The sequence below is a fragment of the Corapipo altera genome, unplaced genomic scaffold, assembly GCF_003945725.1.
Source record: "Corapipo altera isolate COAL_440 unplaced genomic scaffold, ASM394572v1 161, whole genome shotgun sequence".
NCBI classification, from domain to species: Eukaryota; Metazoa; Chordata; class Aves; order Passeriformes; family Pipridae; genus Corapipo; species Corapipo altera.
The window spans coordinates 1,155,138-1,181,712 of record NW_020884979.1 but is presented as its reverse complement, the minus strand read 5'-3'; the positions used below and the strand labels follow the sequence as shown (position 1 = coordinate 1,181,712).

At 48.9% G+C, this 26,575-nt stretch overlaps 1 protein-coding gene and 1 long non-coding RNA gene across 6 annotated transcripts; one reads left to right on the top strand and one right to left on the bottom strand.

Moving 5' to 3' along the window:
• Nucleotides 1-49: 49 nt before the first annotated feature.
• On the top strand, nucleotides 50-26,193 carry OIT3 (oncoprotein induced transcript 3). 5 transcript variants are annotated; one of them, XM_027665626.1, is made up of 10 exons: nucleotides 50-175; nucleotides 8,059-8,433; nucleotides 8,829-8,939; nucleotides 11,977-12,099; nucleotides 14,931-15,053; nucleotides 18,954-19,114; nucleotides 19,719-20,134; nucleotides 23,717-23,816; nucleotides 25,198-25,312; nucleotides 25,361-26,193. In XM_027665626.1, the coding sequence occupies exons 2-10, from the start codon at nucleotides 8,190-8,192 to the stop codon at nucleotides 25,435-25,437; spliced, it is 1,470 nt and encodes a 489-aa protein (XP_027521427.1). In that variant the 5' UTR covers nucleotides 50-175; nucleotides 8,059-8,189; the 3' UTR covers nucleotides 25,438-26,193. The 5 variants fall into 5 exon arrangements, with proteins under 5 accessions (XP_027521427.1, XP_027521423.1, XP_027521422.1 ...); XM_027665625.1 differs by lacking the exon at nucleotides 50-175 and adding an exon at nucleotides 5,182-6,722 and having other exon boundaries at nucleotides 25,198-25,305; nucleotides 25,363-26,193; XM_027665624.1 differs by lacking the exon at nucleotides 50-175 and adding an exon at nucleotides 5,183-6,722.
• LOC113957827 lies at nucleotides 17,337-19,708 on the bottom strand. The gene is made up of 3 exons (XR_003531304.1): nucleotides 19,128-19,708; nucleotides 18,657-18,822; nucleotides 17,337-17,760 (listed from the first exon to the last, which is right to left on the bottom strand). It is a non-coding gene; the product is annotated as an uncharacterized LOC113957827 (long non-coding RNA).
• Nucleotides 26,194-26,575: the final 382 nt, after the last annotated feature.

Sequence of the window (26,575 nt, the reverse complement as noted above, 5' to 3'; positions counted from 1 at the left end):
GCAGCTCTCTGCTGAGTTTCCTCCATTTCTTTTTGTTTAGGTTGTTTCTTCCTGCCCTTACCTCTGTGAGGCCGTGGTGACGCAGAGCAGAGCTTTGCTGAAGGAGCTCGGATGGAGATCCTGCTGCCATGCCTGGCTGCCTAACACAGGGAGCACTTGAGGTGTTCAGGTGGAGGTAGAGACACTTGGTCTGACAAAGATGTGCCTTTGTTTGGCCACCACAGTAGCAGGATAAGAATATACACCCCAGCTACCTAAAAAGTGTCAACCAAGTGGTGTCAGTATTTCTGTGTTTCGTTCAAGTGCTGTTTCAGAGGAAAGTTGCTGAAGTTTTAAGGTTCTGTTCCTTTCTTTCTGGGCCCTCGAATGGTCTGATTTGTCATGGTGTGGCATATGATTTGTTCATTAACTTTGGGAATCAGCAGACTGTACTTTGTCCTAACTTCGTGGTGTTGGGATGAGGTGTTTGGTGCAGGTTTCTATTGTGTCCATCAACTGTTTAAAAAAATATAACACCCATGATTGGCCAGTTTTTGAAAGAGCCACCTCATGTTTTTTAAAGCTGGAGGAGAAGGACTGGAAGCTGTTAGTTGTCACCTCCCTTTAATCACAGCTGACAGACCCTCTTCCTCCAAGCAGCCCTAAGTCCACTGCTGTGTCCAGATGAACTGCTGCCACGCTTATATAAATTGCTTGGCTCAGTTGCGTAAAAAGTCACCCATTTTGGCATCCAGAAGAACAGGAGACTCATGACATCTGGCACCACAATCTCTAGTTTGAAAGCAAGAAGATGCTGTGGCAAAATTGTTCCTGCACATGTTTTAATGTTGTTATAGAGACAGTGTAGAAGAAGGAAGGAAGACAAGAGTCTGCAATGTTCCCTGAAATCCAGGCTGTCCAGCGGGTCTTGTTAGTCCATATTCCCGAAGATTTCGCTGTGCCAGTGTGCTGTGGTCTCTGCCAGGTGTGGATGACATGCCATAAGCCTCACACTCCCATCTCAGTGCCTTGGAATGCCAACACTGAAGGGGGGAGGGCAATGTTTTTTGCTCTCCTGATCCACATTGTCAAATCTCCACAGGAACACTCTCTCTTGCAGCAGCTATTGCCCATCTTGGAGCCAGGCAGGTGACAGGGTCCTGCACAGTGCTACCTGAATCTTAATGTCCCACTGCATTCTTCAGCCCCTGTGAGGGACGAGCAGCAGTGTGCATTGCAGTGTTCAGGTGCTGCTGCTTCTACCAGCTTTGTTACTCTTTTGATGAACCTCTTTTGTGAGGGGGACTTTCAAATACGTGACCAGTTTAAAGTTGTGTGGAGAGCTGTACTAGGTTTCCTTTGCTGTGCCTGTGAGGCTCTACATTCCAAGGCCCTCCAGGGAAAGGTGTTCATGGCTCCTTTTTCCTGAAGAGAAAAGAAGAAACCCTTTCTCTTTTGCCCTCTATGCCTTCCTGCCCGGCAGGCAGTCACCATGATCCACCTTGCTGCAAGTTCCTACACTTCCATGTTGGCTCTAGGAGGGTTTTGCATGATGCTCTGGAGCTGCTCTTGGCTGTCAGACCTTGGCACTGTGCCACTCGAGTGGAGCTGGCCAAGTTGCCCTTTCTTTGAGCCAGCAGACCAATTTCTTTGATATCTTCTGAGGTTTTCTTGTGAGTGGAGCTGTAAATGCGAGCTGCTTTCCTCTGTGCTACATTGTATGGCTTTATTTTCACACAGGGAAGGAGATTTTTGAATCTTAACTATCCCAAGAGATTCTAATTATTTCCTTAAAAAAAAAAAAGTCAGATTTACTTGTATAATGACATAAAAGGAGAGAAAAGTAAAATACAGGAATGGAAATTTGACTTGAAGTATACATAAGCCCTGAAGTATGGGAGAAGCTGGTCTTAGGATGTGGCTCTGTGAGCTTGTACACCCTAATTTCTCCATCTGAAAATTGAGGATCATGGAAAATACACCGGGTTCTGTAGGACCTGTGGAAAAACACTCCCAAAACAGCAAGCTCTGCATCACAGCTCTCCACCAAGGGAGAGGAAATAACTGCTGCTCTTCACTAGGGTTGAAGTACTTGCCTGATTTTAATGGGCCCTTGATGTTTTACTTGAGTTCACAGTCATTCTTCCTTTGGCTCGTGTTTGCTCCCTGATCTCCCCAGCCCTTCCCATTGGCACCGTGTCCACGTTGTTTACAGCACCAAGGCCTATCTCAGAGTCCTTGACTTTGGTGCAATCCATCTCAGCAGCCTGTCAGGGCTTGCTGTGACCCTGCCTCCTCAGATCCTGCCTCGTGTGCCGGGCTCTGCTCTCCCTCGGCGGCAGGAAGTGCTGATTAGCTCTTCCTCCTGCTCCTCCTGGCAGGTCCCTGCACCCAGAGCTGTGCTTCAGCACCTCCCCTTCGCCGGGCACCGGGGTGCCTTGAGTGGTGTTTCTAACAAAGCCTCTTCAGTCAGCAGTCCCTTACAAACAGTACAAGGCTTTCCAGCCCAGCCAGGGCTTTGAGGAACCTGAGTTCCTTGTGTGAGGATGGTGAAGCCCTCCAGATGTCTGGGAGGGGCAAGAGGGGTGCTTGCCACCTGCAAAATGAGCAGGCTTTCTCACGTTAAGGGCAGACATACCCAAGCTCTGCAGCAGGTGTAGAACTCTTGCATACCAAAACAAAATTGCAGCCCTCGGTTTTAGTACTGCCTCCCCCCTTCACATCTTTTAAACAGTACTGATGACTACTTTTAAGAAGTACTAACTTGATCCTGATTCTTTTTGGGAAGTTGGACTTATTCATCCTTGGGAGTGTGGAAGTGGAGGTCAGGAACAACGGATTTGCCTGGAGACTGCAGGCCCTAGAGCGCCCCACTGGAATTATGTCCTCTCTCCCAGAGCATCTCCTTGCAAGAAGGATTTTGTTTGGGTTTTTTTCTCCCATTCTGCTTTCAGAAATGACTGACACAGCTCCCTGAGGCACAGATTATGTGATCCAATTCAGGCTACTGTTGTTTGTGGAGCAATGTTTGTCACCCAAGTTAATTTGCAAAGCAAAGAGAAAGTGCTGATAGAGGGGTTGCCTCTGGTGCTTCTTCCCAAAAGTGTTTAGAGGCAGCACACAATCTTCTCCAGGTTGAGACCCTTTCCTTGAACTAGATGTTGTGGTGACTGGGGATAGTGCCACCTCTGGGAATGCTTGGGCATCTCCTGCTTTAATCCATTTTGGAGAACTTGTAGGGCCTGTTGGTGACCCCTTTGAGGCTCAGAATTGGAATGCTGCAGTTGGTTTCCCTGTGTTAATTGTCAGCTGTCAGTCACTTACCTGTACCTCTCAAAGCACGATTGTGACAGGCTCATGTAGCACCTCCAGAACAAAAGCAGCTGGGAAATGAGATGGTTCAGAGAACTGTACACACCTGTGGCACCAACAGAACATTCCATCCAGGCTTGTCAGTTTTATTTACCCACGATCATAAGTAGGAATCAGCCTCTCCATGAAAATGGCAAAGTATAAATCCCTGTGGCTTGTTGCAGTACTCTCTGTTCAATTTTAGTTTCTCTTCTGGGAATTCACACGAGCACTGTTTAAGGGTTATCTGCCTTGATAGCTTTGTGTAGTGAATCTGTTCTCCTTTCCTGTTGTTGGAAAACCTTTTCTGGTACTGCACAGCTGTCAGCACAATAGAGCCACAAGGATTTTTTTATTTATTTTGGTGGGAGCAATGTCTGTAACTTATTTATGGGTTTTTTGTCATTTCTCAGAGTCATTCACCACTGATAAAGGACTCCTGTGCTGGGTGGAGCAGAGGAGCAAATTGCACTTTGCTGCCAGGGACACATCCAGGCAGGGAAAGGCCGTTGAGAACGTTCTGTAGTGTGCAGTCCCTATGAAGCAAACACCCAACTCCTTGTCTTGTGCAAACTCAATGTGAAAATAACGGAGCTGCTTTTTTCCTGCTGGGGTTTCAAGCTGGCTCATCAACCTTGATGTCATTCCTTGCTCCAGCCTGCTGCAGAAATGCAGAAAGTGAAGGGGGAATGGGGAAATGCATCCTTTGCTTGACTGTGTGATTACTGTGGGCTTAGCTGCTCTCATTGCTGATGGAGATCTCTTATAGCAAGAGCTGATGGGAGGAGAGGGAAGATCCCTTTCCTCTTATTCACGTTCCTTGGTATCCCACTGCCAGCCGTGGTGCTGGGTTTGCTTTAGCAGAGAACACATTTCAGGGTGCTGCATCCACAGCTTGTGGTTATCACCTGCACCTCAGCCTAGTTTGGTTTGAACCAGTAAGGAGAGGCTCTCGATTACTTGGGTTTGTGTGGAACTTAATTCCTCAATGATGGATTTTTTGATTGTTGGTTTGGTTTTGTTTTTTAAAGATGAGGAGATTGTAAGACTGCTGCAGAAAAGGGTCTCTACTTGCCTTGCTTGATAACCTTGCTGCAATCAGGTTGTGTGACCAGGAGTGAAAAAGGAGCCTCGGAACAGCTTATTTCCCTGTGGGACACCAGTCTTTCACTTTGACTGATGTTCCCATTGTAGCTCTGCTCCAGGGGCTCCTCTGCAATCTCTGCTCGGAAGGATCAGTCTCCTCCTTTGGCCACCATTTCCTGCAGTTAAGGCTCTCTGGCCAGTGTTTTCTGCCTGGGGGAGCCATGGAGTCATAGGACTTGTGGAAGGAGCAGAGATAACAAGCACCTATCTGTTCTTCTCTTCCATGCCTCCGGGATGTCCGGGTGTCCCTGTTAGAACTCCTCTCCGGATGAGATAGTGGAGGTGTCGCTGTGGGGCAGTCAGGGCAGAAAACAATAGCAGGTCGAGTCCAAAAAACAACATTGACCAGTGAGTACATCTCTGCTGTCAGTCAGGGGCAGAGCTGCTCTGGGGAGGTCAAGGCTGGAGCTGTACCCCACATCCCCTCGGCTTCTTCCTCTGATAAACTTCCAGGAGAGCGACCACACTTGCTCTTCTGGAAGCTTGGAGCTGGGAGCTCCACTGAGAGGAAGGCTGCAAGAGCCACAGCGTGTGTGAGGGCTTTCAAGCCTCTGTTCCTTGAGCAGTGACTGCTCCTTGGCTGAGTGGGATGTTCCAGTACTCGTTTTTCTGCATCTGCTTTGTCATCCAGCTCCAGCCAGTGTCTTCGATGGGTGAGTAAGGAGGCATTGCCTTATTTCTGTTTGCCATCTGTAAAGGTTCATGCTGAGCCTTGGTATTCTTAAGTGAAAGACTGGAAGATGGGAGAAATATTCTTTTCCTTTGAAGATGATGTAAAATTCTTTCCAGTTGGAAAGATCTTTCTGTCACAGAACGTGAAGTCTCCTGTACTGGGAGAACCTCTCCTGCCAAGGCACTGTGGGATTTTCCTCTCCCTTTGGTGGGCAGGCTCTATGAATAGCCATTATGCTACCTTTTCACCTGCTTCTTTGACAAATCTGAACTTAATTTAGTGTCATAATGCAGTGCTGCTCACTACGTTTCTTAGTTGTGCTGGAGCAGAGACCTCCAGTTACACAATCCACACAGGATTAATCTCTGCAGAATGGTGGGCTCACAAATGCTTACTGGAGCCTGATTTGTCACCCAGTATATATGATCCCATGTCAGCTAGAGAACTGATGATATCGTCAAGATTACAAATGGAGAGGCTTTGCTTCATAGCTAATGCTTGTCAGGCTGAACTGCTCGGGCCACGCACGGAGTGTTGGGGAGGAGAAAGAATTGAGCCAAGAAAAATGAAAAACAGAGGGAGCTGGAGACAGTGATATGTCTTGTGCAAACCGCCAAGCTTTTGTTGGTTGGGGAGAGGAGACGAGAGGCTGATCAGTTTTTTTTTCTAAAAACTCCAATCAGTTTTCAGTACACTGTGCTGCCAAGGGCTGCTGGTGTCTGCAGGGAGGTTGGCTTGGGGCAACACTGGGACTCCGAGGGTGGACATGAGGATCTGCAGTGTTCCAAAGAGCACTGTCTGCTTATTCTGCTTGTTTGCCTCCCCCTCACTCCTGCCAGAAGCTCTCAGAGGAATGAAGGATGTGAGGGAAGGCTACCTCAGTTCCCCTGATGTGCCTTCTTGCCAGCTCCCTTTGAGCTGCTGCACCTTCATCTCAGTAAATTTTGTCTTTAAATTATCTTCTGAATGTTTAGGGCTCAACGTGCTCTCCCTAGATGAGTGTTTCCAGAGGCTGTCCACAGAGGATATTTCATAAAGTTAATTGCATGAAAGCTAATGAGGGTGTGTGTATTTTTAGTGCTGCCCAGTTGGGAAGCTGACAGGGCATTCCCGCTTCACCTCATTTGGCTTTGAACAGCATGAAAACCTTTTCATCTTAGTCAGTGACTCACCCTAAGGCCACACCAAATCCTCTGGTGGAAAACCAAGGGAGTTACATTGAGGGAAGCCCAGGGGAAGCTCTGTTTGGGACACATCTTTTCCTTTTGGGAAAAGTCAAGCGAGCTTTTGGAGGATGGGATTTCCAGCACTGCTGTTGTCTGTGGGTAAGGGCAGGCAAGGAGAGGTGGGTGAAATGGAGAGCTCCTGAGGCATCTCCTCAGAGATTCCCTCCTGCCTTCCCCTCTCTGCTGCTCAGGAGAGCTGGGCTGGTTGTGGTGGCAGTGAATCAGCTCCTCTGCCTGTTTTTGAACTGTGAGATTCCCTTCCTAACCCAGATCCATGCTCTGCTCTGCAGCACTCCTGATTGTGGCAGCTGCTCCTGCATTTTATGCTGGATTTGAGGCCAAACAAGGTGTGTCTGTGGCTGAGGAAGGTGCAAGGGTGCTCATCAAGAGAGATGCTGTATTTATTGAGATACTTGTACAACATTTCATGTCTGTGGGACAGATATTTACAGAGGGCACAGCTAAATAAGGGTGACTTGAAGTCCATTCTCTGAAGCACTTTGAAGTTTCCACTTTAAAATCAGTGGAGCAAATCAAAATAATGAACCAGGAAGGTTTGTGTCCAGAAATTCTAACAGAAATAGTATAATGTTCTCCCCCCCCCCCAAATTGCATCACCCTATTGTTAAACAAAACAAAACAGCACAGTTTTAGACCTTAAAAGGAAATGTACTGTGGGAAGTAGAGGCTATTCCAGTCTGAGATGCATTTAATCAGAATGATTGGTTGTATTAGCCTAATTTTAGGAAATAGTAATCAATTTTCCCTACTCAGGACAGGATTAGCATTCATTTTGCTTAATAGGGAATAGCCTGTCATGGGTAAGTAGTGCTTAATCAGGTATTAAATGTAAGGGAAGATGGAACCTCTGGACTTTCAGTGAGGAAGCTGCCAAATCAGGGTTAATTAGGAGAAGACTGAAAATTTAATGAACACTTGAAATCTTTATTTCTGTTCTCCCTATGGAACACTTATGTTTTAAGTGTTTGCAGAAGGTTCAGAAAGGCCTCTGAAAAGGGACACGCTCCTTGAGGACTGCATGATCACACAGGGTTTGTGGCCTTGGGAGCAACACAACTGTGTCAAGAGTTGAACATTTTGCTCTCCAAAAGATCCCAATTCAGACCTTCATGCCCTCTAGATTTTAAGATAATAAATATAAAGGTCTGACAACTCAACTGTGAGGGCTGACACCAGCTGTGGGTGGGTTTTAAAAGAGACTGCATAACTTGTTTGAAGTATATTCCTTTGCTCCAAGGCATCTGGGAGAGTTACCAGTGACTTCAGGAGGGGCTTGCAGGTGCTCAGTTAGGACTTGAACAAAGGCTGAATATCCTAGACTAGATTTAGTGCTCCCAGGTTGTATTTCCCATGGTAAAATCACTACCTGGCCCCCAGATTTGCTTATATCTTTTTTTTTTTTTCCCCTGTCAGCAAAGCAGCAAGTCAGGCTGTTGCATAATGTTGTAAGAGTTCTGGAAGGTCTTGGAAGAACAAGTAAATTTAAGCTGAGCTGTCAGAATTTTCCACGAGACAGTCAGCTTCCTGGTGTCGCCGTGTCTCCCTGGAGATCTCTATCACGGTGATTCTGTTAAGTCAGGGACAGAAAAGGAAATTATTTTGCATTGTTTACGATTCTCAGTCGGTTTGATATCTACCAGCTGTTCTCTCTTGCTGCCCCAGCCCTGGACCCCTGCTCTGCCTACATCAGCCTCAACGAGCCCTGGAGGAACACGGATCACCACATCAACGGCTCCCAGGGGCAGCCGACGTGCGACAGCCAGATCGACGGGGAGTGGTACCGCTTCACGGGCATGGCGGGCGACGCCATGCCCACCTTCTGCATCCCCGAGAACCACTGCGGCACCCACGCTCCCATCTGGATGAACGGCAGCCACCCGCGGGAGCAGGACGGCGTCGTCCAGCGCCAGGCCTGCGCCAGCTTCAACGGCAACTGCTGCCTCTGGAACACCACCATCGACGTCAAGGCCTGCCCGGGCGGCTACTACGTGTACCACCTCTCCAAGCCCAGCGTGTGCTTCCACGCCTACTGCGGCCGTAAGTAGCTCCCTTTTCCAAACCCCCTTCGTCCCCGGTGCCCGGCTTCGGGCTTTGCCACCCGTCAGGTGCGGGTGGTGGCCTGTCCGTGTGGGATCCATGAGGCGGTTCCACCCGCTGCGTTCCGCCGGGCTGACCCGGCCCGCGGTGATTTGGTGCTCTCTGTGGGCGCCGTGGTTTGTCTTGGCTCGCTGCCAAAGTCAAAATTTGCATCTCTGACGTGCAGTAATTAAAACAGATTGTTTCTCAGCAGCTTCAGCGGTTCGTCTTTCCCAACGTGGGCCAGGTCTGGAACTGCTGGGCTGCTCCCAGGGTGGGAAGCTGACAGGACAAATGTGGTTATTTTTGTTGCATGCTCAGCACTTTGTGCTGACAGTGTTCTTGTCATGCCCTAGATTTTTATGACATCTGTGATGTGGTGGATTGCCAGGGCCCCTGCCTGGACACCAGTGACTGCACCTGTTCCCCGGGGACAACACTAGGACCTGATGGACAGACATGCCTTGGTAAGGGTGGGAATAACCTGTGCTTTCTTTCCCTTTGTTTCATCACTCACTTCTCGACCCATTGCCTTACAAAGCAGTGCAAAACGTGAAGTATTCTAAGAGGAGTTTTCTCCCTTGCTGCCTAGAATAGGTCTGTGATTCTGTCAGTGATTCCAAGAGACATCCCACAACTGAATCCATTCTGGTGGCCCTGGAGCTCTGTGTGTACAGAGACTAGATTTGCTTTCTGAAGGCAGCAGCTGCACTGCCAGTAGCAGAGTCTCTTTGCAAGATCGTGGTACAGTCTCCCTGTGGTATTCAGAAAATGCTGTGCAGCCTGTCATTAGATGCTCTGTTGAATGCCTCTTTCCCTCAAAAAAAGAGTTTTGCTGGCTGGTGTAAGGCTGCACACTAAGCTCCACCATATTCCTGCCCTTTTGGGACATTGTCCGTGGCCTGGGCCTTGAGGAGAGCCAAAGGACAGTAAGTCCCATCACAGCTGCAGTGGTTTTAGGCAGCATGACAGGGGGATGTTCAGGGGGTTGGCATTTGGTGACAGAGACTGGCACGGCCAGAAGGGAGGTGGAGGGCTATAAGTGAGAGCAGAGGGGGAATGTGGGCTCTGGGGATTTGGAAGGGAATCCTCATGGACCTCCAAGGAGAGGATGGCTGTGGTCATGTGTGTGGTGCTGGGAGGAGAGCACCTGGACTGGGAGGTCAGGGAGAAGATGATCTGTGAGGGAAAGCAGGGGGCTGAGAAGGGGTGGCCCTTGGGGAGCTGCAGAACCATGCTGGTGGATAAGAAGAGGTGAGGTGGAGGGAGGAGGAAGGGGTGCCAGTGTATGGGGGAGGTGGGATCTCGTCTGTGTCTCTGTGGCCTGATTTGGTGGTGAAGCTGAAAGCAGGGTTGGTCCAGGAGGCTTTGTGGCAGATCAGCCTCTTCCATACCGACTACAGCTGACAAAGCAGGAGTGGGTGGTTTCTTCACACCCCTCGTGTCCGTGGGCATCGGGGTAGGGGCCACAGTCATCCCAGTCTGTGGAGAGAGCAGCCTGGCCCTGCTGCAGAGCTACTCTGGCTCACACTGATTCTGTGGAAGGGTTTTGCTTAAGCAGCTCCACATCTCTGCAGCCAGGTGGCTGACTTAGCTCTCTCAGGTAATTAAAAGCATTTATTGGCTGCTTCTGTTCAAGACTTGCAGTCACAGAAGTGCCCTTGACAAACACCAGCACTCAATAAAAGCGTGGCAGGCTCAGAGGAAAGGATTTCCTGCAGCAGGGAGGCTCGCAGGAGCCTGAGCCTGTCTGTGTGTGCTGCAGCTGCCTTCACCCCTCCATGGCCAGGCTGGGCAGGATTTCTGCACTGCTGCTTCTCCCTGGGATTCCCAGATGGCACAACAGCTCAGCTGGAATGATCACACTGGGTCACCAGCCTGCAGCCTCTCTTGTGTGGCTCACTCATCTCTCTAATGACTTTCTGTTGCGCTGAGTAATTGTGCAATCACATCTCTCAGAGCAGCTGTGCCAGCCTTCCAGAGAAACTAAATAAATCCCTGTTAGCCTTTCCTAAGTGGAGAATATGCTTCTTTTCCCAGCTCCTCCTAAAAAGGGGGGCTGATGATGCTGCAGTAATGCAGTAAAGAGGCTGTGGCTGCCCCATCAAGGGGCAGGTTGGATGGGGCTTGGAGCAACTGGGCTAGTGGAAGGTGTCCCTACCCATGGCAGGGTGCAATGAGATGGGCTTTAAGGACCCTTCCAACCCAAACCATTCCATGAATGTTAAACAGCTCTGTGCGCCTCCCTGTGCTTCTCAGTACATTACATGCTTTGAATCCCAGAGCAGAACTGCTGATCCTCAGTTACATTTTCATTTGCAAGCTCAGTGGTTAGGTAAGGTCTTGGACTTCTTGTCACACATCACCAACTCGGCGCATTGCCTTTGACCTCATGAATACTTGGCTCCATGTCCTACTAAGCCATGGATGAAATCAGCTCAGTGCTCTCCCAGTCCAGTCTCGAGACAACCAGAAGTGTCCCAGAAGTTGTCACTGGTGTGGAAGAGCAGGGACAGATCTGTGTGTTGTAGAACCTGAGGGACGGGCAAGGGGGATTGCTGGGTACAGCCCTTGACCACGACAAGCTCTAGGCCCTTCTAACATCACCTCTGTGCCTTTGCCAGTTAGCCCTTTCCCTCTTCACCTTCTGTTTTTAAGCAGCTTTATTTTTAGAAGGGAAAGCGTGGAACCTGTCACATGTGTGAAAAGCAGAGTGTCTGTGTGTCTCCTGGACATGCTTCTTGCCTCCCAAAGCAGAGTAGCAGCCAGTTCTTTGGCTAAAAATATTCAATTCACGTCGCTTGTGGAAGGAGACACCAGCACCAGCTGCAAGCTGTGGGCACTGTGAGTGTGTGGGACCACTGATACCTAAGAAAGCGCCTCTCTGACCTGTCTCTTAAAATGATATCTTGCTTTTTTTTCTTAATTTAAGCTTCTGACATCTAGTAAATGCCAGCTTCTAAGCTGTTTTGATAGAACCTTGACTGATAACCTCAGCATGCTGGCCTGCCTAAGAGAAATTGTTAGTTTTGTGGCTCAGCAATAGCAATGTCTGTCCCTTCCTCTGATTCACTTTTTGCACGCAGAGATGAAATCAGATTGAAGAACAAGAATCTCGGAGAAAAAGTACCTTTCAAAAAAAAAGTAAAGCAGACAGACACAGAGAAAGTTGAGCCTTTCAAACAGGATTAGCAGGAGTTTTCAGAGCTTTACCAAGAGATTCAAAAGCTGCTGTCAGAGGGATTACTCATTACATTCCAGAGTTCAAGAAGTGTTCGGACAGCACTCTCAGGGCACATGGTTGGGTTGTCCTGTGCAGGGCCTGGAGCTGGACTTGACAATCCCTGTGGGTCCCTTCCAGTTCAAGATGTCCTGTGATATGATCTCTACTGCCCTGATCCCGTTCAGGAGGCCAGGAAAGCCAGTCTGAGCAGTGCTCCCACGTGCCAGCTGTGTGTTTACTGAGGGCACGTTCTGACGGTGGTTTGGGGTGTTTTTTTTCAGATGAAAATGAGTGTGAGCAGAACAACGGCGGCTGCAGCGAGTTCTGTGTGAACCTGAAGAACTCCTACCGCTGCGAGTGCGGGGTCGGGCGCACGCTGGGCAGCGATGGCAGAACCTGTGAAGGTGAGGCTTCAGCTGCCACAGGGACAGCATGAATCATTCCCTCTCCCTTGCAGCACTGCTTCTCTCCTGGCTCCTTGCAGCTGGGATTAAATGTCACTCATATCACCTCTGTGCTTGCCAGTGGGGTTGTTCCCAAAATATCCTTCTAAGCAAGCGAAGTCTCCTTGTTGTTCTCCCTGCCTCATTCACTTGTGTTTATCTCCACGGGGAAAGGCAGTGGTGGATCTGGAAGACTGGTTGTCCACACGGAACTGGTTATTGCTGGAGTTGCTGGGATTTGGCTCTGGAGATTTGGGGGGTGGGGGGGGGGCAGATTTAGCATTGCTGGGTTTTGGCAGCTGACCCTAGGTATGGGGTAATGTCATGACATTAGAGTAGAGCATGAGGATCACTTTAGCCTCCTGGGGCAGAGACTGAGGAGAGGGGTGCCAGCATGTGAACAGAAGCTAGATTTGAGATTTGGGCTGCATTTGGGCTGTTTAGTGTCTGTGAGTGGTTAGCTGTGGGCTCAGCTGCTACAGCTCCTTCCCAGGGGTGGCACAGCCAGGCTGAAAACCCTTGATGAGTTTAGACTGGTGGCTTAAAGACCAAATGGTAGGTTTGATCTGTTGTCACTAACAGTGTACAGACATCTCTGGGGCAGAAATAGGCAAACCCAGCAAAAATAGACTTGTGCCTGATGTTTTCTGTGATGAGCTGTGAAGAGCTCTGTGCCCCCTCCAAAGCAAAGCTGCTGTGTGGTGTGTTCACAGATACTGTGGGGCCTCAGACAAGAAAAAGAGCTGCAGATGTGCCTCACTTTTCAGCTACCCAAAAGAGCTCAGTCTGCTCCCTGAACTGTGTTAGCAAAACATCACTCATGCAGGCAGTGACACTGCCCTGGGGAATGCTGTGCAGAGAGCTCCTAAAGTCCTTGTCACATCATGTGGGGCCAAAAATGGTCTGTGAGCTTTGTCCTTTCCACATCCAGCTCTGAGCTGGTAGGGGGTCACGTAAACCAGCTGTGCAGTTTTTATTCCTGACACTCTTCTGACAGGGCTGGAATAGTCTGTCTGGAAACTTGTTTGTTTGTGCTGTTCCCAATGTTGGCTTTTAGGGCCTTTGATATATCATTTAATTTCCCCTTCTGTAAGAAGGATGGTGCTTTTCACGAGTTTAACACTGCTGCTGGGGATTTTTAGAGTCTTGTTAGTGAGTTTTATTTCTAAAGATGTGCCCTCAGCTTTGTGAGCCCTTAGAGGATCTGGTTTACTTGTGAGCCACCTCACAGCTGTCGCTGAAAAGAACAAATGCAAGAGATTTAGTTTGATTACACGAGCTGCTGAGGCTGAGCAGGGTTAAAAGTACCATATTCCATTATGATGCTATACCCATTACTTTGACTCATATGGAGTGTTCAGGCTCTTGTTTTCCATGCACTGTGTAGGGGTCAGTGTGGGATTTCCATTCTTTTCTTTACATTTCAGTGAAAACCACACAGTCATTTCTGATGGCAGTCTTGAGAAGAAATGTTTTGTATTTATGATTTGTTTATCTTGTACTATTGTTTCAGTGAGAACAGTAGTACTCATCTAGCATACTCATCCCAAAGGGTTAAAAAAAATCAAGCAGTGAAGATTATTTCCAAAAAAATCATGACCCTGTTATTTTCTTTATAATAGGAAGCCAACAAGAGCTGGAAATGGCTTTAGTTTCCTTAGGTTTTCAAATGTTCAGAATGTATCTGGATAACGTTTCTGGCTCTTTTCTGTAGCTGTAGTAGCCAGGAATATGTTTTACACAAAAACTCAGGTCCTCAGAGAGTTGCCTCACCTGAATAGATAAGATGTAAGACATGACATATCCTCCAATTATCTGTGCTACCCTCTCTCCTCTGCTCTTGACAATGGGGGAAAATTAGGAAGGGAATGAACTTTACACCGTGAACTCGTGTCATTCCATCCCTGAGCCAACCTCAAAGCCTTAGAACTCCCAAACCAGCCGAATTCCTGCTAAAGAAACTCCTACGAGCAGAGTTTCATCCTCACCCTACAGAGGGGTTGAAGGAACCTGGTGCAGCCACCCCCCTCACAGCTGGGAAACCCAGGGGGAATGAGCACAGCATCTTTTCTCTGGTGTTCCCTGCTGGAAATAGGAGCTGGCTCCCTGCAGGGCTGTCCTCCCCAGGGCAGCTCCCCTGCAGAGCTCAGGGCTGTCATTCTGCTGGTGATGAAGGGAGGGAGTGGGGTAGAACTTTTAAGAGGATTTTCCTCCCACCTTTTTGAAGTAAGAAACAACATAAAAATTTAGTTTAAAAGGATATCTCAAGAGAGACAAACAGCAAGGGCATGTAGTGACAGGACAAGGGGGAATGGTTTTAAACTGACAGAGGGCAGGTTTAGATGGGATATTGGGAAGAAATTCTTCCCTGTGAGGGTGGTGAGGGCCTGGCACAGGTTGTCCTGAGAAGTCGTGGCTGCTCCATCCCTGGAAGTGTCCAAGGCCAGGCTGGATAGAGCTTGGAGCAACCTGGGATAGTGGAAGGTGTGGAACAAAATGGTCTTTAAGGTCCCGTCTTACCCAGGCCATTCTATGATCCTTAAAGGGCCAAGGTGCAGATTGCCTACTCAGTGGGATTTAATTTGCTAAGCTTTTTCACAGAATTCCTTGTTAACCTCATGGTGAAATGACAAACAGAAGAAACTGTACAATTAAAAAGAGGGTTTCCACTGCATTATCTTGGAAGCAAGCTCTGCCCATGCTGCTGCCTTGGAGCTGTGTTGGCCATAGTCTGTGCTGGTCAGGGGTACATTGGGGCCCTCAGGGTGTGCTGACTTTCCTTTCTCTCCCAGAAATCGAAGGCTGTCACAACAACAACGGAGGCTGCAGCCATACCTGTATTGAAGTGGAAGACACCTACCAGTGTGAATGTCCAAGGGGACTTGTTCTATCAGAAGACAACCACACTTGCCAAGGTAGGTCAACAAAATCTCCCCAGCAGTCTCTGTCCCCCAGAAGTATGTCTGAAGGAACTTTTCTTCTTGGTTTTGTTGTCTTCTCTTAGTCTGTCCTCTCCAGTTTGATTAGTGGAGCTTTGTCATTAATGACAGATCATCCAGAACTGAGAGCCTGAAGGCATTACTCTTTTAACCAGGCAGGAGAACAGCCACAGGGCCCTCCTGGGTGCCTCTTGCATCACAGGTGGTTTTGGCAGAGTTCACTTACAATTAAGATTGCATAATATCTCCTGTTGTACTGCTCTGCTTCAGCTCTGTGTGCCTCTGACAAACTGATGCTGTAGAACTGACATTTTCCATGCTTCAAACTTGAAAATTTCAGCTCAAGTGGTTCAGCCACTTCCAACGATGGGGTTAAAGAGAGAGGCATGTTTTCTCCGAGTATCTCAGTAGCCATTCCAGTGAGCATTCCTTGAAGCAGGGCACTAGCTTTGATACAGGGTGTTCCTGCTGTCCCTTGGAAAAGTGCCTGGGATACATCCTTGCATAGAGGCAAGGACAGCATTATCCTTGGAAAACCTTCCATGTGAACTTTACACAGGGAGCCTTCCTGCTGACTCGCTCGCACCTATGGCAGGTACATGGAATGAACAGGTTCCATGTTTTGGGATGGGATTTCCTTTACAAATACATCCCAAGCTACCAGGAGTCTGGTGTCTCCTGGTGTGCTCAGAGAACCTCTTGCAGTCTGATGTGTCACAGAGTGCCCAGACACCAGCTGGAGGGGCAGATCCAGACTTCACAGGGGCCAGCAGGGCAGGTGTGCCTCAGAGAGGAACTTGGAATGGTCCTGCTTGATGGAATTTCTGCTTTTTTGAAGCCTTTTGGAAGTGCAGGGTTCCCAAGGGTGAGCACTGCACACTTGGGATCTCACAGTGCTGCTGGGGGAGGTGGAGGTGGCATTTCCAAGAGCTGTGACTACATTCACTGACTGAAGGTCTGATGGATGGACACAGAGCAATGATTTTCAGTCCTGGCTCTCTGAGGCAACCCCGGCAGGGTTGGGAGCCCTGGATTTCCCAGCCAATGTTTCTCCTGCTTGTGAGGCTGCTTACTGAGAGCAGCAGCACTGCCGGGGCCGGGCAGGGCTGGGGGTGCAGCATCTCATGGAGTGGAATTGCTTGTTCCTCTGCATGTCATGGATTTATGTCCCTGTGCACTGGTCTGCAGTTCTGAGCAGATATGGAGCTGTACCACACAAGTTTTTATGAGATCTAATCAGGTTTATATTGGTTCAATTAGCACTGCAGGGCGGGCACAGTTGCCTGAAGCAATTGGCTCTGCAGCCTCTCCACCCTCCCCTGCACTGTCTCTGCGTTCAGAACAAACATTAATAATCTTCCACAGAAACCACAGTCTTGGCTACAATTTTTCCACAAAGATACCAGCCAGCAAAACACTTGGAATTTTGCAGCCCATCCTAGTACCCCACATCTTTCTGAAGTGCAGGGGGAAATGCTTTTCCTCCCCCTTCCTCTGCCCAAGCCTTTTGTGCCTGTAGGCAGGGTACAACACTGTAAGTGGTGCATAGCAGTGGGTCAGGGAATCTGTTCTGCTGGGCAGCCTGTGCAGAAGGATAACCTCTGCTCCAAGCAGCTGCACTTTGGAAGGCTGAGGAAGGAACCAGAGGCTGGAACATGGTGCCAACAACAGCAGACAGCAAAAATAAGCATTGGGTTCACCACAGAAGCTTCCTACCAGGGTCAAGTGTTGGTGCAAAGCAGAGTTTAAAGTGGAAATGAGGAGGCTTTCCCAGTACTCACAGGTGATCTGTGGTGTATGAGGGTGAAGAACTGAAATGTTTGATTGGCACAGCCTGGATGAGGCTCTCAGGAGCAGGACATGGATGGTGACAGCAAGTCAGGAGGGTGCAGAGCTGGCATCAGCTCTCTGAACGGATGCCAGAGGTTGGGAATAAAAGTGGGCTCCTTGGCATCAGGATAACTCATTTCTGCTGGGCATCTCAGTCCTGGCAGTCGGGATCTCACTGCTTACCCTGGAATAACATGTCTGCACACCTTGTCATCTCCTTTGCAGCTCCCCTGTCCTGGGGGAAGGGGGTCTGCTCAGAGCTGAACCCCGCTGAGGCACCGGCTCTGCTCACAACACCACTGACAGATTGGTAGAACTGAAACACTGCTCTCAGCACTGGTTACTCTTCCTTGGACAAATGTCTGGGGTGGTTTGAATTGCCTTACCAGCTCCTCTGACATGGTCAATATGAGGAGTTTCCCCCAGTGTTTTCCCAGAGAGCCAGGATTTGTCTTGATTCACCAGTGGATCTGCCTGCAGGTTTCCTTCACTTGTTTCTGTGTGTGCACACAGGTCCTGCAGTGCCAGAGCATGGGGGCAGTGGGGTCTTCTTTCTCCTCCTTTGTGCCAATCAAAGACATGCAGAAACAGAGATATCCTTAACCAAACTGGTCCTGAACTTAGGAAAATTGCAGCTGGGGTACGAACTGTCTTGCCCTGAACTTCACCTTTATAAAATAAAAGCATGACATTTTCTTATTTATCAAGGAGTCACTAGGACAGTGAGGCTTTATATCCAGATTGAGCCCATCAGTTCTCTGAAGGATGTTCCTCTGTTGTGCATTGTGCTGTGTTCCAAAGTCTCTTTGTCTCCTCCTGAGCTTTTTCATCCGACGTGCTCCGTTATTCCCACCTGCCGATGGAGGGGAAGTTAAGGTAGTTGTTAGTTCTTTAAGCTTCTGTTCTAACCCAACAATGTCATTATGGGAACATATTGCTGTGGGCACTCTGCATACATTTTAGCATATCACCTTGAAAAGATCAAGTTTTTATTAGAAGTCCTCCCTTCAGGTGTAGAGGCTGTTACAAATACCTTGGCTGGAACAGGAGAATTTTTTTAAGGGGAGTAAAAGGCATGTCTTAGCAGTGTGCCTTGTATCCAAGATCCAGAATCCTAAATTATGTAATTAATGACCAAAGTTAAGGGAAAACAGGTCATATGAATGTCTAGGACTGAGACTGTAATTTTGGCAAAAAGCTTGGGTAGCTAGTAGATTTGCAAAAAGTTTTGTCGTGGGATTTTAAAATATAATAAAGGGAAATACTGCAAGGGGATTGTTTTTCTGGCACCAGTACACTTGTCCTGTCTCCCAAGGAATATACATATAGCAATTACTTTTTTATTGAAGATTATTCTCTCTTCTTTCCTTTTTCCTTTTGCCCAAGCTGTGTGTTTTCTGCCGCTTCTTATGTAATGGAATGGTAATTTAAAAAAATTCACATGGAGATCTGTATTAAAAATTCAGAGGTTGGAAGGAGGTGGGAATGAGTGAGATAATTGGGTTTGTTTGTCAGAGCTGGGTTTATTGCTTATAAAAATATTATTATGGCATTTTGAGGTGCTTCCATCTTAGCTCGGTATCTATATGGAATTACTCTGCCTTGTTTTGATGTGTTCTGGATTTGATGTAAAATCTGATTAAGGGTCTTAAAAAATGGCTTTGCCTGGGGTGTTGTGAATTTGATATCCATATCTGGCAAAGGCTCTTCCCAGGACATAGATAGCAGTGCAAGAGATATCAATCAAACCTGTGCTGAGTATTAAGTAAAGCTGGAAATGCTGCACAGCCAAGTTTCTGCTTCAAGTGCAGTGATTGTCTTCATTGTCTTCTGAGGCCTCGCTGTGGCTGGAGAATTTGGGGCCGTGGTAGTTCAGGTTTGTGTCATGTAGGTAGGAATGCAAGACAGGCAGTTCCTGTGGGGAGATAGTAATGATAAATGCTGCACAGGATTCCCCTTTTTTCCCAATAATACCTGGTACAGCCCTTCCCCAGCTCTCTGGTAGCTTTGTAGTGCAGACTGTTATTATGGAGACTTTTCTTGCAGTTCCAGTGCTGTGCAAGTCGAGTTCTATCGAGGTGAACATCCCAAAGGACCTGGTTGGAGGCCTGGACCTTTCCCTCATCAACACTTCGTGCAAAGGCGTCTCCAACGGCACTCACGTCAACATCCATTTCTCCCTGAAGTCCTGTGGTACTGTTGTAGATGTATGTACTGTACCTACTGCCCTGGCTCTTGGGATCTCTGCATTTGGGGACTTGGCTGTGGCTTCCTTGGGGAATAGGGTTGGTTTAGCTGTACTGTCAGAGCAGTTTCCTGTGTTGCCGTGCAGCTGGTCTCTGAGTAGACCCGGGCTGACATCCCAAAGTAGGAGAGCTTGTTCCACCTCCCCTCCAGTGGTGTGTCTGTCAGCGTGGGTGCTGCTTTCTGCTCACCTGGTGCGTCACAGAGGGAGCTTCACTGTCACACCAGCACAAGTGCTGTCACTCCTCACCCTCCTGTTGAGACAGATTCTGGTCTCCTCTTCCAAAAATTAAACTGGCAGCTGGTCAGGAGCCACAGAGCCCATCTTAGCAGATGGGTGGCACTGGAAGCCAATTCCTCAGCTTGCTGCAGGAGTGCAGTGCATCACAGCCAACAGCAAACTGAGCCCTTGGTTGGTAAGTGAGGGTGAACATCATTCTGGTTGCAGCGTATAAATTCACAAAGCTGTGCCTTCCGTGGCTACTCTGGGTGTCCTGAACAAAGTCAACCCAGAGAGGTCCTTCTCAGTGATCTCCCCTTTCCCTTCAACACCCCTCTTTGCTGCAGGTAATAGATGACAAGATCATTGCCACCAACCTGGTGACTGGCCTGCCGAAGCAGACCCCGGGCAGCAATGGGGACATCATCGTGCGCACCAGCAAGCTGCTGATCCCGGTGACCTGCGAGTTCCCGCGCCGCTACACCATCTCCGAGGCCTACGTGCCCAACCTCAAGAACTCGCCCCTGGAGATCATGAGCCGCAACCAGGGCATCTTCCCTTTCACCCTGGAGATCTTCAAAGACAAAGACTTTGATGAACCCTACAGGGGGGCTCCTCCCACCCTCAGGCTTCGGGACTCGCTGTACTTTGGGATTGAGCCCTTGGTGCACGTCAGTGGACTAGAGACACTTGTAGAGAGCTGCTTCGCCACTCCCACCTCCAAAATTGATGAGATCCTCAAGTACTACCTGATTCAAGATGGGTGAGTTCACTGTTCCCTCTCTTGCTGGCTGTTGGATGGGAATTGGCAGTGGGGCTGAGTTGTCTTGTCTGTGTGAGGCAGGAAACACTATCCCTTCTCCACAGCAGTGGTCCCAGCAATCACCAGCAGCCATCAAGCTGAAAACACCTGTTCCATCAAAAGTAATTGGGAGAAACTGTGGGAGACAGTGAAAGAGGTTACTCCGAGTGCAGCCTTTACAGGCCATATTTCCCTGCAACTAGCCTTGTGGATAATTGAGTTGGCTCCTGTAGAAAAGATTCTCTTTACTGATATCCTCTCCCTGCCAGCCACAGACTGCCAAACCAATGGGCAGAACCCCCTGATGGCCATGTGCTGCTGCCAGGCAGCTGCTGCAGCAACTGGAGCAAGTTTCTTAATTTTCTCATAATGGCCTTCTTGCAGCATGAGCCAGAAGACTACATGGCTGATCCTAGCTGAAGCTCCAGGAGCATCCCTCTCTCTGATGTCAGTGCAGCAAACTTAGGGTCCCTCAGATTGGCTGTAATTTTCTGGGGGTTAGTGATCTTTGCAGGATATGCTAAAAACAATTCTGTGTGGATCTGTGGGTTCTCTGTAGTGAGTTTTGCATCAGAGGTTTGGGGAGCACTGCTGGGGGCTCAGCTGTGGCTCCTAAGATGATCCCTGTTTTCAGACACTTCTCTGGGTGCCAAAATGACTGTGCCAGGCTACAGCATTGCTGTGGAGTGTTTGCATGTAGGACCTTAACCAGACAATGCTGTGGAAATGTCACAGTCTGCTGTTCCTCTAGGGAGGGAAGTTCAGTCCAGGGAATATCTAAGGCATACCCACAGTGTTGTAGCCTGGCAGTCAAGATACTGTGCTTGTGTAAGCCCTGTGTGTTGTCTGCCAGACCATCTAATGAGGACAACAATTATTTCCTCAACTGCCCAGGCTAAATCACCCACCCTGGTGATGACAAGTCCTGTGTCGTTTTCTCACAGCAAAAGGGTCCTGCAGTGTAAAGTACCCAGAAATTCTCTTCATCTCCCAATGAAGGATTCAGCTCTCCTTCCATCCTAGGCTGCAGTCCTTCTGTGCCTGACATTTCTGGGCTTTATGAGCAGATTTGTAATGGGAGAATTGATTTTATTGACTCCCCACCTTGGCTCTTCCTGTGGACCCTTCACAGAGTCAAGGCTCCAAACATTCATTAATTTCTCCTCGTGAGCGATGGGATTCAAAACAGCAAACAAAACCTGAGCCAGATGGAGAAGGGAGAAGGCAGCAAATGTCATGCCTTAAATTCACCCCAGCACTAGCTGGAGGATTTACAGCACCGGCAGCCCCTTGGTACCTGCAGAGGGCATTGAAACTTCACCGAAGGGAAAAGTGGGCTGGAGCCTCATCCAGCCTGCTCCTCTCTCCAGCCTCACTGCAGGCCCCAGTGTCCCCAGACTCACCACCCCCGTGGGCTGGGCTGCAGTTAAACTGCTCACTAATGATGTGCTATCGAACTAACTGGGGTTCTTTGTCTCTCTCTGTGCTTGCAGCGATTCAAAAGTAAAATTAGCTGAATAAATACTCTGCTGAGTTGTCCCTGCTCCAGACAGTTCTGTAATAACCCAGTTTCCTTCCAGCAACCCAGCCCCAAAAGCCCATGGCAATAAAGATGGGATTTTTAAATCAGTTCGATTATGTAGGATCAGACCTGCAGGAGTTAACTGCAGCTTCCAGAGGGGAACACTGTTCAAATTTGAAGGGATTTACCTTGGACTTAGAGATGGGGAAATTCTCTCTACTGCTTTCTTCCCTGCCTTCTCCAGTCAGCAAGAGGTGGGAGCCACCTTCTGTGGGACTCCAGCCTTCTCCCCGTGCTGATGTGACCACTGGAAACCAGGATTTTTCCAGATCCCTCCCCTGTAGTACCCTGCACTGCTGCTAGCCCAGCCAACCCCAGAGCAGCTCTCCTGCTTCTGATCTGTTCTTCCTCTCTCTGAAAGCAGAATGCAGCCAAAGGCACTGACCAAAGGCCCAGGTGATCAGTGTTGAAGCTCTCTGGGGCACCCCGAGCGAGGTCGTGTCACGCAGGGCAGTGTGCTGGGGTCAGGAGCTGTGCTTTAGCTGAGCACCACGGAGTGAAGGGAGTTCCACTGCAAGGCTCACCTCGGTTACACCTCGGGCTGCCCCTCATTTGTCGGCTGAGGTGGATATTTTATTCTCCAAGCCCTCCTTTCTACCTTAGAACCCCCCAGTAAATGGGTCAGAGCACAGCTCCCGTGGCACTGCCAGCCTGCTTCCTGAACTTAAAGCACAGTATGCATAGAAAAGCATTATTTTCCCTGTATCCTGACCAGGCTCACCCATTTTCCTTCCTTACCTGTGCTCCCTGTCCTTCCCTACCTCTCCAAGGTGGGAGACGGGGTCTGGGAGTTTCCTAGGAAAGTGGATTAGAGTATGGCCCCACACAAAATGCAAAAGGGTTTGTCCCCATGACTCAGGAGGTTTCTGAGCTGGTTTTGTCCATATATCCCTGATTCTTCCTTGATGTTCTCCCATCTCCCTAACCCCAAACCAGTACTTTTCCTGCCACCAGTGTGGCAAACCTTTGGAGAACTTGAGGTTTAGGAGTCAGTTTGAGCCAGTGTCCACGAATCATCACAGCTGATGTGCTCACAAATGAGGACAGCCCTACAAGTTGAGTTCACAGCCCAAAGCTTGGCCAGTCACCCATGAGAAGTCTTTAACTGTCATTCCTTACAATCAGATGCCTTCAGGAATACTACTTTTAACAGCAGTTTTATCCTAAACAACTGAGTGTGTTTGGCCTCTGGGGGGAGGAATCTGTCTGGTTTTGTAGATGCACAGTGGTGATTTATCAGCTCCCTGGGGATGGGTTTTGTGTTTGCCTCCAGGGAAGTGCTGCAGACAGGGATATCCCTTCAGGCCATGGAGAAATAGTGATGAAAATAATGCTGGGATCAGAGCAGTGCCCAGTGCTCCCAGGAGCATGTGCTGCTCTCCTGTACGGAGAGCATGATCATATATTGCTAGTGATGGAAAAATTGAAATTATTAATTTAATGCAGTGAATTTGAGCTGTCTGACCAAGTCCAGCAGGAAGAAATATGTAAATGATACGAAGCAAAGCAAATCTGTTTTTTTTTTTGCTTTCATCATCTGTGATATTTTAGTAATGTGTGTACAGGCTTCATTTTAAGCATAATTTATGTGCATATATATGTGTACACAGAAAGTACATAACACATTCAACAGTGTATAACACTGCAGACTGTTGCACAGGAAGGTGAAACGAGGACAGACTTGCCTGCAGCTCTCTGGCAGTCCCTCTCTGAGGGGACTGGCCCACGTCCTGCCAGCTCTCTGCTGCTGAGCTGTCCTTTGTCTGGAGATGCTATTAGCATTGCTGTTGTTTTCCCCCATCATTCTGAATTTTCTCCTGTGGCCAAAGAGGAAGTAGCAGGGATGGTAGCTTAGCTTGAGAGAGCCAAGCCCTCCTTTCCTTTCTCTGGTTAAGGAGGCTGGAATGTCTTTTTCCACTTCTGGGAAAGCTATTAAAAGCCTGTCCCTCTGCTTCCCTCAGCTGCGTGTCCGATGACTCCGTGAAGCAGTACACGTCAAAGGACCATCTTGCCAAGCATTTCCAGGTTCCTGTGTTCAAGTTTGTGGGCAAAGACAACAGGGTAAGCTCAAAACTCAGCTCTCAGGTGATTGCATCAGCTCTGATCTGACCAAGGAATCTCAGCACCAGGGTGGCTGTGTGAGAGTGCAAAGGGGAGGAATGGCTGGCCCAAGGCAGGTGCTGCTGGGCTTGTTCCAGCAGTTGTGTCTTTCAGGAGCCTGACACAGGTGCTTTGGGACAGACTCATAAAGATAACTAAAATTAGGTTGTGGAACATCAATGCCATAGCAGGCTAAAATCATTGTTGTGTCCAAGGTGGTCTTAGTGGACCCCCGTATGCTGGGCGAGAAGGTGTTCCCAGTCACCAGGCACATTTTGCAGTGTCCTGTCTTCAAAACAGGACAGTCTGTAGTTTGGAATCTCTTCAACCTAGTGTCTTCTCTAGCTCTTGGGAGTACAGATGCCGGGATTCCAGATGCAAGGTCACCATCCTGTTCAGTTCAGTGTGAAACCCGGCCGTCCAGGCCAGTGGCACTCTGGGGCAGAAGCTCAGTAGTGAGAGGGCAGTTGAAGGATAATCCCATTTCCCTAATGCAAAGAGCTTTCCTTTTCTGTGCTGGAATAAACTGGGTCTTCCAGTCATTGTTATGCTCAGCCAACACTGCCTACTCCACAAGGTATAAAGCTGCTGCTCCAGCTACCAGAGAGCCCCATCAGGGTTAAAACAAACGAGATCTTCCAAAATTCAGGAATTTTTCTTGGCTGTCTGATTACCACTGCTGTCTCCACCCTGCATCCTACCAGTCTGAGCCATGGATTCTGCTTCAAACTACACCATTGATCATGTATTTGTGACTGCTGCTTGCAGGGATCTTGCTGCTTCTCCTTGTCATTTATAGGGCAGGGAGCAGCAACCCTGTCACTGCCTTTGCTGTGCAGGATAACAAGGCAGCTGTCTCTCTGCTCTTTGCATTCTCCTCCTTCCCTCAGCCCCTCATCACCCAGTGTTTTCCTCCTTTTCCCCTCAGATTCTTAGCTTTATGTTTTCTCAGCCCACTTCAAATCCTCTTGCATTTTCTCTCAGCCCATCTCTGTGTGAGGCTTCACGTGTTCTTGACCTGCTCCCTGCCATGCAGCTCCTGCCAGTCCATGCAAGTTCTTCCAGGCTTATTCCTGGCGTTTTCATCCCTTCTTCTGGAGGATCATTTCACGCCTTCCTATCCCCTGTGTGTGCACCCTTGGCTCACAGACAGATGCTCCGAGATCTCAGCCGGGCACCACCAGAGCGGCCGGTTTGGCTGCGGGTGGTGATGGTGGATACAGACCCTGCCGGTGCAGGGACAGAAGTGACTGTGCCATGGCAGTGGTGTGGCTCGTGCTGTGCCAGCAGTGCCAGCCATTCCCAGAGCACTGACCCCGTCCTGCTGTGTCCCCACCCCCAGGAGGTGTTCCTGCACTGCCGCATCCTGGTGTGCGGGGCCCTGGACGAGACCTCCCGCTGCGCCCAGGGCTGCCGGAGACGTGCACGCAGGGCGGCCGAGGAGGAGGAGGAGAAGGGATCTGTTCATGTGGCAGAGGAGGAGAAGGGATCTGTTCGTGTGGCAGAGGAGGAGAAGGGATCTGTTCATGTGGCAAACCACGTCCTGACAGGGGGCCCCATCAGAATCGACTTTGACGACTGACACCCACCCTCTGGAACAGCATCTCCGCCTGAGACCGGCCTTCCTTATCAGTGCCTTCCTTATCAGTGCCTTCTGCCATGGCTGTTTGAGAAACAAGAGGTATTTGGCAAAGCCCCACTTGCACCTCAGGACTCATTTCCCTAACCCTGTGATGATTATTTGTGAGTGTTTTGGACACCCGGACTGCAGAATGGTTTGGTTTTACCTGCATTTCTTCCCAGCTGGGACCCTTTGGCTGGAGGGACCCTGTTGCTTTGCAGGCCTGAAGCGTTTCCCAGCTTTGTCTTTCCCTACATCCACCTACAGGCTCCAGGACTGTTCGTCCTTGGCTAAACAAATGTTATCCAAGGCCTTCTTGCATCAGACAGTACAAATAGTATCGTAGCTGAACATGTTTGCTGTGCAGTTCTGTGAGCGATGCTGAAGCTTCTGGGTGACTGTTAATAAAAACAAGCATAAAATATTCTATCTCATCATTTGTTAATTCCCTGGAGCTGTACAATTGTCATTACAGGCAGCGAAAGCTCAGCTCTATCACAGGCACATTTAAATGTTATTTTAAAGAGTGAAAGGTATTTAATAAGATTTGATTTTTTAGTGTCTTTTGATAATTGCATGCAGTTTAATAGTGTTTCCGCCTATATTTAGTGTATCATTATTTTTCTCCCTCTTCTCCCACCACCAAAAATGCCTTTGCTAAGTGCTCTGGCACCTTGATTGTAAGAGAAGCACCATTAAACATCTCTGAACACCCCCCTCCCAGGCGTGCTGCTACCAAGTGTTTGTTTGGAACTTGTGATGCTTGGCCCGTTAGAGAGACTGTGGCTCCAACAAAGAGATTAGAGGAATGCACAGTAATTATTTACAGCTATCACTTGTAATGTGGGCAGTTCTCAGGACAGGGCTGTCCCCTGGTGACAGGAGACACCAGGCAGCCTTGTTCAAGTGACTGTGGCTGGAGACACAAGGACTGGTGGTTGTCAGGAATCTCTTGGGGCTGTCAAGCTCCTTCCAAAGAAAACATAACGGATGATCAGCTCAGTCTCCTCTGGGCTTCATTCAGGAGCGGGAGCGCTGTGAGGTGAAGGATTGGGGATGTGGGGTGAAAGGAAGGAGGCCCAGTGAGCAGTGAAGGACA

Excerpts from the sequence above, each read along its gene's own strand:
- OIT3 (XM_027665621.1), top strand. The coding sequence starts at position 6,650 with ATGCTCTGCTCTGCAGCACTCCTGATTGTGGCAGCTGCTCCTGCATTT. Across the intron at positions 8,940-11,976 it reads TGATGGACAGACATGCCTTG|ATGAAAATGAGTGTGAGCAG; the intron begins GTAAGGGTGGGA and ends GTTTTTTTTCAG. Across the intron at positions 20,135-23,716 it reads TACTACCTGATTCAAGATGG|CTGCGTGTCCGATGACTCCG; the intron begins GTGAGTTCACTG and ends TGCTTCCCTCAG.